At 42.0% G+C, this 10,000-nt stretch overlaps 1 protein-coding gene across 1 annotated transcript in view; it reads right to left on the bottom strand.

Annotated features, from left to right (window-relative positions):
• Window positions 1-10,000, bottom strand: part of grk3 (G protein-coupled receptor kinase 3) — a 90,623-nt gene that overhangs the window by 14,362 nt on the left and 66,261 nt on the right. Inside the window, exons 12-15 of the mRNA XM_080046786.1 lie at window positions 9,978-10,000; window positions 9,159-9,266; window positions 5,263-5,329; window positions 1,072-1,172 (exon numbers count right to left, since the gene is read on the bottom strand). The exon at window positions 9,978-10,000 is cut by the window's right edge and continues 72 nt beyond it. Of these exons, the coding sequence (XP_079902912.1) occupies window positions 1,072-1,172; window positions 5,263-5,329; window positions 9,159-9,266; window positions 9,978-10,000 (299 nt within the window). The remainder of the gene's footprint in view (window positions 1-1,071; window positions 1,173-5,262; window positions 5,330-9,158; window positions 9,267-9,977) is intronic.

Raw genomic sequence — 10,000 nt, 5'->3', positions numbered from 1 at the left:
TCCAGAGTGGCACTGGGCAGATCCAAAAGTTTTAAAACTTCAACAGACACCCGCCTTCAAGTGAGTTAACGTTTGTCAATTGAGCGATTCCAGACCTTCTGTACAAATGAAATGAAGTACGATGGTCTGGTAGAACCAAGCTATGTGTTTCCACCATGATAGTGCACTTTAAATAGAGCCTGTGTATTTCTCCCTGTGGCCACTAGATGGCAGTGTTCTCCACATTACTGCCCTGTGATGACCGCTCTATTGTAATCCTTCTGTTGGACACCCAGACACACAGAGCCAGCATCACTCCTCTTTAGGCACAAACTGATGGGACACGACAGCGCTGATCAAATCAGTTATGAACTCAGCTCCCATGGGACCACTGGATGGATGAGTGTGTGTGTGTGTGTGTGTCTGTATGTCTGTCTGTGTGTCTGTGTGTATGTCTCTCTCTCAGTGTGTGTGTGTGTGTGTGTGTGTGTGTGTGTGTGTGTGTGTGTGTGTGTCTATCAGTCTGTGTGTGTGTGTCTTACCCTCAGCCCTGTGTGTCTGTGTGTATGTCTCTCTCTCAGTGTGTGTGTGTGTGTGTGTGTGTGTGTGTGTGTGTGTGTCTGTCTATCAGTGTGTGTGTGTGTGTGTGTATGTGTGTGTCTCTCTCAGTGTGTGTGTGTGTGTGTGTGTGTGTGTGTGTGTGTGTGTGTGTCTGTCCATCAGTGTGTGTGTGTGTGTGTCTCCAGTGTGAGTGTGTGTGTTTGTGTCTCACTCAGTGTGTGTGTGTCTGTCAGTGTGTGTGTGTTTATGTCTGTCTATCAGTGTGTGTTTGTGTCTCACTCAGTGTGTGTGTGTGTGTCTCCAGTGTGTGTGTGTGTGTGTCTCTCTCAGTGTGTGTGTGCGTGCGTGTGTCACCCTCGGCCCTGTGTGTGTGTGTGTGTGTGTGCGTGCGTGTGTCACCCTCGGCCCTGTGTGTGTGTGTGTGTGTGTGTGCGTGTGTCACCCTCGGCCCTGTCTGTGTGTGTGTGTGTGTGTGTGTGTGTGTGTGTGTGTGTGTGTGTGTGTGTGTGTGTGTGTGTGTGTGTGTCTCACCCCCGGCCCTGGCAGCCCAGTCTCTTAGCGACGTCTCTCTGCAGCAGACCTTCCAGCAGATCTTTCAGTTCGGCCGTGAACGAGTCTGGAAGCTCCACATTCTGAAACCAAATAAAAATGTCTCGTAAATCAGACAGTTAACAACACATGAACAAATCCTCCTGTAATAACCTTCAGAATAGTGCTGAGAATGATTATGGAAAGTTTAGTTGATGTAAGTGCTTTGGAAATTGAGATTTTTGGGTTCAGAGTATTGAAGAAAAAAAAACACGAATGTTGAGATAATGGCTGTTAAAGATGGTTGTATAGGAGAAATATACAGACGCAAACAGACAAGGTTTAGTCAAATAAACACCTGAATGTACATGTTGGACCTTTTGATTTATACTAGTATGAAAGAAGACATGTTATGGAAGATACATAGACAAAAATATCAAAGTTGACAAGTGCTTGAAAAATAGCGCTCTGTATCCTGATTGGATAAAAACAAGCGGGATACTCGAAATTTTAACTGACAATTACTGCAAAGCTGAATGACTGGGAGACCTGTGTTATGAACTGTGCATACTGTTTAAGATAGATAGATAGATAGATAGATAGATAGATAGATAGATAGATAGATAGATAGATAGATAGATAGATAGATAGATAGATAGATAGATAGATAGATAGATAGATAGATAGATAGATAGATAGATAGATAGATAGATAGATAGATAGATAGATAGATAGATAGATAGATAGATAGATAGATAGATAGATAGATAGATAGATAGATAGATAGATAGATAGATAGAGACCTGTGTTATGAACTGTGCATGCTGTTTAAGTGATTGCTGTATGAATAAAGAGAGATTTAACATGTATACTAACAAAAAAAATAGCACTTACTTCTCCTTTAATTAGTATAGAACCTTTCTTAAAGGAATACTTCACCCATACGGAACCAGCGTTCTATCATTTTAAAATCACTATTATAATATAATGAATGAGGTTTTTCTTCCCTCAGTCTTCCCTCAGTCTTCCCTTGGCCCAGCTGTCCTGTTAATCCTAACCCTTACTGTGATGTCACAGTAAGGAAAATGTAGGGTTAGACAGTGAGACCATAAAACACTCTTTCTGCCTTTTGTCAGGCTAGGATGATCCGATTTCATTTTTTTTTTGCACATTTATACTAAATAGGATCTCCGAGTTCAATACACCTTCATATTCCAACCGGTGAAGTAGGTCTTTAACATTGTTACGGAGTGCATTTCATAGGTTGCATAGTCCAATTTGAAATGCACCTTTGTATAGTGTATTTTCTTAGCTGATTAGGATGAGATAAGAGTTGGTCAGTTTTTTGGTGTGACTGTCCTAATAGTGTGCCATCTTTTAGGATCTGTTTCATCTATCTCTTCCTGTCCTCAAGCTTTCCTCTGCGACATGCTGTTTATGTGACCAGGCCAATTCATCACCTTTCATAAACACTCAGACATATAGAGAGGTTATTTTTAGTCTCTCTCTCACACACAGGACTGCAGATACACACACACACACACACACACACACACACACACACACTCTCACAAACACACACACACACACACACAGCGAACAGACGTGGATTAAAAGGGATAGAGGCAGATAAAGTGGCTGGATTTAAAGTCCTAATCTGGATTTGTTGCGATGTGAAAGATCTTTACTTTCTCTGTTTGGGAGTCATGCCCGGCCAAACAAGAGCCAGCCTGTGTGTGTGTGTGTGTGTGTGTGTGTGTGTGTGTGTGTGTGTGTGTGTGTGTGTGTGTGTGTGAAGCATCTTTATCAGGACCAATTTAAGCTTTTGACCATCGGAGTGAGGACATTTTGGGGAAAGTGAGGACTATTTGCCACGTCCTTACTTCTTCAAAGGGCTGTTTGAGGGTTAACACTAGGTTTTAAGGACAGGCCTTTAAAGGGCTGTTTGAGGGTTAACACTAGGTTTTAAGGACAGGCCTTTAAAGGGCTGTTTGAGGGTTAACACTAGGTTTTAAGGTTCAGGTATGAATTAGGTTTATGTTAGGGTTAGTGTAAGGGTTAGGGAATGCATTACGTCAATAATACGTAATGCATAATAGAGAGAGAGAGGGAGAGAGAGAGAGAGAGAGAGACAGAGACAGAGAGAGAGAGAGAGAGAGAGAGAGAGAGAGAGAGAGAGAGAGAGAGAGAGAGAGAGAGACAGAGACAGAGACAGAGAGAGAGAGAGACAGAGAGACAGAGAGAGACAGAGACATGTCACCACTGGGTGACTGTCTCAATAGACTCCATTCATCTCCAGTGTTTGTTCAATCTGACTCATGACATCAAACAGCTTGGGCGATTCTGACCCACAATCCAGTGCGCACGGGAAGTGACGTCACATATGAAAACAACCGGGGATGAGACGCATATAAAAGTATGTCCCAAGTGTAGCATACTGCATCCTAACTAGATTATTTGTATGATCAGATGTAGTATGTAGAATAGAAAAAAGCAAGAGTATAAGATTTGGAACGCAGGGTGAGTGTAAGTGACCCACAAGCTTCAAAGTGCCCCCACATCACACTGAGCTAGCTATGATGTCATTAGATCATGCTTTGATGTCCAGGTGTCAAACATCAGCTTTAAGGTTTAGTGAAAAGAGGCCGTCATCTTTTAACAGAGCAGCGTGAAAACAACCTCTACGCTAGGACTAAACAAGGAGAAGCAGCTTTCACTTTCTATGCTCCACATATCTGGAACAAACTCCCAGAGAACCTGAGGTCTGCTGCAACTCTCAGCTGCTTTAAAATCAAATCTGAAGACTTTTCTGTTTCCCCTTTTAACCTGCAATTTTTATATTATTTTAATGTTTTATTTCTATTCATATTTTGAATTCGCTTTTTCTAATGTCTATTCTATACTTGATGTATTTTAATCTTGATGTATTTCATGCCCCCTGTAAAGCACTTTGAATGGCCTTGTGTTTGAATTGTGCTGTAGAAATAAACTAGCCTTGCCTCATTTCAGAGTGATATAAAGGGACAGTGTGTGGATTTTATTGGCATTTTTCAGAACCGACTTGGTAGAAATGGAATCTAATATTTATAAGCAAGTTTTAATTAGTGTATAATCGCTTTTAGGCAAGGCAAGTTTATTCATATAGCACAATTCAGACACAAGGCCATTCAAAGTGCTTTACAGGGGCAAGAAATACATCAAGATTAAAATACATCAAGTATAGACTAGACATTAGAAAAGCGAATTCAAAATATGAATAGAAATAAAACATTGAAATAAAATAAATATGACAGGTTAAAAGTCTTCAGATTTGATTTTAAAGCAGCTGAGAGTTGCAGCAGACCTCAAGTTTTCTGGGAGTTTGTTCCAGATATTTGGTGCATAAAAGTAATTTTTTTATAACTAAAATAACCCTTTTATATCTACATAGGAGCGGGGCGCTGAGGCCGCCATGTTGCACCGCCATGTTTCTACAGTAGCTCAGAACGGACAAACTTAACGGCCTTACACGTTTTTATATATAGTGTGATTCTGTAATACTTAGGGCATTCTTAAAGCATCTTTAGAACTTAAGGCAAAGATCCTTCCTTAGTGCACCTGCCATTCCAATTTATTTAAACCCTGTGTCTTCCAGCACACACACACACACACACACACACACACACACACACACACACACACACACACACACACACACACACACAGCAGAGTTAACTCACAGCTGAGTGTCAGATGGTAGCACACGCAAAGACAAGATAAAAAAAAAAGGGTTTATTTCTGTCAATGCGTTGAAACACACATGTAGAAAGCAGCTTATGTCTAGTAGTGCATATAGAGCTTAATATTTGCATTATAACTTTGAACACACACACACACACACACACACACACACACACACACACACACACAGCATAGGGATACTAGCATCTGTGTGCATTTGGTCTTACTGTAACGTAAACAAAGGCCAAGCCCATGTGTTCTGGGTTAAGTAAAGAATCATGTCTCAGATGTGTTTGCACAGAGAGTACTGTGTGTGTGTGTGTGTGTGTGTGTGTGTGTGTGTGTGTGTGTGTGTGTGTGTGTGAGAGTGAGTGAGTGAGTGAGTGAGTGAGTGAGTGAGTGAGTGAGGGAGGGAGGGAGGGAGGGAGTGAGTGAGTGAGTGAGTGAGTGAGTGCATGCGTGTGTGAGTCTTACCATAGTGAGCGTCATCCGGTCGATCTCATGTTTGTCTTTGGTCTTGTGCTGTCTGAAGGGACTGTGCCTAAAAACCACAGACAGAGAGAGAGATTAGATAGATGGATGGATAGATGGATAGATGGATAGATGGATAGATGGATAGACAGACAGACGGATAGACGGATAGACGGATAGACGGATAGACGGATAGACGGATAGACGGATAGACGGATAGACGGATAGATGGATAGATGGATAGATGGATAGATGGATAGATGGATAGATGGATAGATAGATGGATAGATGGATAGATGGATGGAGGAAAGAACAGAGAGCTCCGTCCTTGCAAGACAATTTATTTTGACTTTTATTTTAACATGCCAAAACCTCTACCTCACAGAGTCAATACTTTGATCCTTCTCACTGTTATCATGTGATCATTTACCATCACACACATTTCACGCAGGTCTGTCCTAACAGCCGTGCTTTTAATTTGAAAGGGCGGCGCAAATACAGTATAAAATGTGTTTCTCATTATGTACAGAAAGTCAAATTGTTTCCTCTGAATGCTGAAGAAGCAACACAGCAGCAGCTTGATAATGCATTTATCTCCGGAACAATGAACGGTCTAGGCCGTACATCAAACACACACACACACACACAGGGCCGAGGGTGAGACACACACACACACACACACACTGATAGACAGACACACAACCACACACACACACACACACACACACACACACACACACACACACACACTGATACACACACACACACACACACACACACACACTGAGAGAGACACACACACACACTCCGAGAGAGAGAGAATGAGACAATGAGTCACATCAGCAGCCCCATCCAACACACAGCCAGAGACAGACACACTGTCCACTCAGTCAAAGTGATCACATTACAACTGGCAGCTCTAATGAGAGAGAGCAGAGAGTCCAAACTACATCTTCAGTTTGTCTCAGTGTTGGGACGCGGCCAAATGACAAGGACAGGAAGAAGTAGGGGATTGATTATTGTCTATAAACAGGCGTCCAATACCTTTATAAAACTATAAACCTTGGTAAAATGAAGGTCTTTCCAAGGACATTTCCGGCCCGATTCCCTCAAATTCAAGGATCAAAAACAGGTAGTTTTAGACACGAATCAACGTTATTAACGGCAACAACGACTGTGGGTCAGGTGGTAGAGCGGGTCGGCCAATGATCGAAGGGTTGGCGGTTCGATTCCCGCCCTGCCACCTGTGTCATGGTTGTTGTGTCCTTGGGCAAGACACTTCACCCACCTTGCCTCGTGTGGATGTTTATGACTGTATGTTTGAGGTGGTGGTCTGAGGGGCTGTAGGCGCTGAATGGCAGCCACGCTCCCACCACCAGTATGACTGTGTGTGAATGAATGGAACCTAGAACCCTGTAAAGCGCTTTGAGTGTCTAGAAAAGCTCTATATAAACCCTATCCATTATTAAAAATCAAGTTTTAGAATGAGATCAAGAAGAAAAAAAGTTCTAATTCTGTACAAAACCGTCACACTTTCTTCAGCAGGCAGGTGGCGCCGTGAGAGCAGGACGTGTGTGTGTGTGTGAGTGTGTGTGTGTGTGTGTGTGAGGAGTAGGAGTAGGATGTTGTCTATTTACTAAAGTCAAATTGGGAACCTGTGTGAATATGTACTAAGCTCTAAGACACACCGGACATAAACTACACTCACATCTTTGCAAATATTTGAAAAGGAAGTTGAATATTTAAACAGCAGCACACACACACACACACACACACACACACACACACACACACACACACACACACACACACACACACACACACACACACACACACACACACACACACACACACACACACACACACACACACACACACACACACACACACACACACACACACACACACACACACACACACACTTTACAGTCCCAATACTGAAGATGTGACTTTGTGTCAGAATAACAACATATGATCTAGGCATGTAACTTCGAAACATCTACATGCTACACTTAAGAAAAATTCTAAAAAAATTTAATAAAAATAAAATAACATTTAAAACCTAACATTGAAATGATTGTCAAGGTGCAATAAAATATATATCTTTTTTTTTCAAGATTATTTTTTGTCTTTTTCAAGCTTTATTAGACAGTACAGAGCTGAAATGGGGAGACAGAGAGAGAGAGAGAGAGAGAGAGAGAGAGGGGGGATGACCTGCAGTAAAGGTCCACGGGTCGGATTTGAACCCGCGACCACTGCAACGAAGGCCGGAGCCAATATGGTACACGCTCTATCCACTACGCCACCAGAGCGCCTCATAAAATAACATTTCTGTGTGGTCTGTGGACTATTGTGAAATGCAAACTTTGTGACAGTGAGTGTGTTTATTAGAACACACACACACACACACACACACACACAATTCTGAACACGTGCAAACACACACACACACAATTCTGAACACGTGCAAACACACACACACACACACACAGACTTCCCCCGAAATATTGAACTATTCTTAGAAAACCTTGGAGAGCATTTAAGATCACTAGAACACTAACCAAAGCAAACGGTGGATGATTGATCATGTGCTGATTGGTTTATAGGATGTCTGTTGATTTATCACTGGAATGGTCCAGATTTATTAAATTCTTCTAAATGTTTATAGACAAGGAAAAGCCAGAAAGTTGTCCATCCATCTGTGCCATCAATCAATGGAAACATATGACACACACACACACACACACACACACACACACACACACACACACACACACACACACACACACACACACACACACACACACACACACACACACACACACACACACACACACACACACACACTTCCATATTTGTGAGGAGTGAGGACACCAACATAAACCTAATTCATACCTGAACTTTAAAACCTAGTGTTCACCCTCAGCACACACACACACACACACACCTATTACGGCTATACTTGTGAGGACATTCATTGACATAATGCATTCCCCCCTAGCCCCCTTACCCTAACCCTAACCATCAAAACTAAATGCCTAAACACAACCCTTACACTAACCCTAACATGAACCTAATTCATACCTGAACCTTAAAACCTAGTGTTAACCCTCAAACAGCCCTTTAAAGGCCTGTCCTTAAAACCTAGTGTTAACCCTCAAACAGCCCTTTAAAGGCCTGTCCTTAAAACCTAGTGTTAACCCTCAAACAGCCCTTTAAAGGCCTGTCCTTAAAACCTAGTGTTAACCCTCAAACAGCCCTTTAAAGGCCTGTCCCAAAGTGAGAACCGGACAAAATGTCCTCAGTTCGATGGTTAAAAGCTAAAACTAGTCTACACAAAAATTATTCACACACACATGCTCTTTCACCTGAATTCTGACCCACTGGATTTCAGACTTTTGGCATCTACACACTCTAGATCAAACACACACACACACACACACACACACACACACACACACACACACACACACACACACACACACACACACACACACACACACACACACACACACACACACACACACACACACACACACACACACACACACACACACACACACACACACACACACACACACACACACACACACACACACACACACCAAATAAAACAAACTAAAAAGTGCCAGGTGAAAGTGCTACATGTAGGTTCAATTTTCTTTTTTGAAAGATGAGTGAGTGAGTGAGTGAGTGAGTGAGTGAGTGAGTGAGTGAGTGAGTGAGTGAGTGAGTGAGTGAGTGAGTGAGTGAGTGAGTGAGTGAGTGAGTGAGTGAGTGAGTGAGTGAGTGAGTGAGTGTGTGTGTTTGCTTGCGTGTAAAGATGTAAGAATATGTACTACAGTGTGTGTGTGTGTGTGTGTGTGTGTGTGTGTGTGTGTGTGTGTGTGTGTATTTACCCTCGTAGCAGTTTGAAGAGCATGCATCCTAAGGAGAACCAGTCTGCACTGCTGTCGTACGCTGTTCCCTTCTGCAGAACCTCTGGGGCCATGTAGCCATGAGTCCCCCTAAGAAAGAAAGAAAGAAAGAAAGACAGACAGACAGACAGACAGACAGACAGACAGACAGACAGACAGACAGACAGACAGACAGACAGACAGACAGACAGACAGACAGACAGACAGACAGACAGACAGACAGACAGACAGACAGACAGAAAGAAAGAAAGAAAGAAAGAAAGAAAGAAAGACAGACAGACAGACAGACAGACAGACAGACAGACAGACAGACAGACAGACAGACAGACAGACAGACAGACAGACAGACAGACAGACAGACAGACAGACAGACAGACAGACAGACAGACAGACAGACAGAAAGAAAGAAAGAAAGAAAGAAAGAAAGAAAGAAAGAAAGAAAGAAAGAAAGAAAGAAAGAAAGAAAGAAAGAAAGAAAGAAAGAAAGACAGACAGAAAGAAAGAAAGAAAGAAAGAAAGAAAGAAAGAAAGAAAGAAAGAAAGAAAGAAAGAAAGAAAAACACACACGTTACTTTATACAAGTAATTACTGAGAATTATCAAAAAAAATTCAACTTTTTCCTGTTATTATGCTTCATGAATTTACCTAAAACATATAGGAACTATCCCTGCTTGTAGCCTTGGTTGTGTGTGTTACTTACAGATTCAAAACTTTCAGATAAAGTAAAAACAAATGATTCAAGAGCAATAACTTAAAAATGGCCGCCAGAAATGATGTAAATATGGTTCCAGAGATACTCACACACTGGCGTGGGGTTTCTTCTT

The sequence above is a fragment of the Ammodytes marinus genome (assembly GCF_949987685.1).
Source record: "Ammodytes marinus genome assembly, chromosome: 18".
NCBI lineage: Eukaryota > Metazoa > Chordata > Actinopteri > Uranoscopiformes > Ammodytidae > Ammodytes > Ammodytes marinus.
Note: the sequence above shows the minus strand (reverse complement) of the source record. Positions and strands in the feature narration are given on the sequence as shown.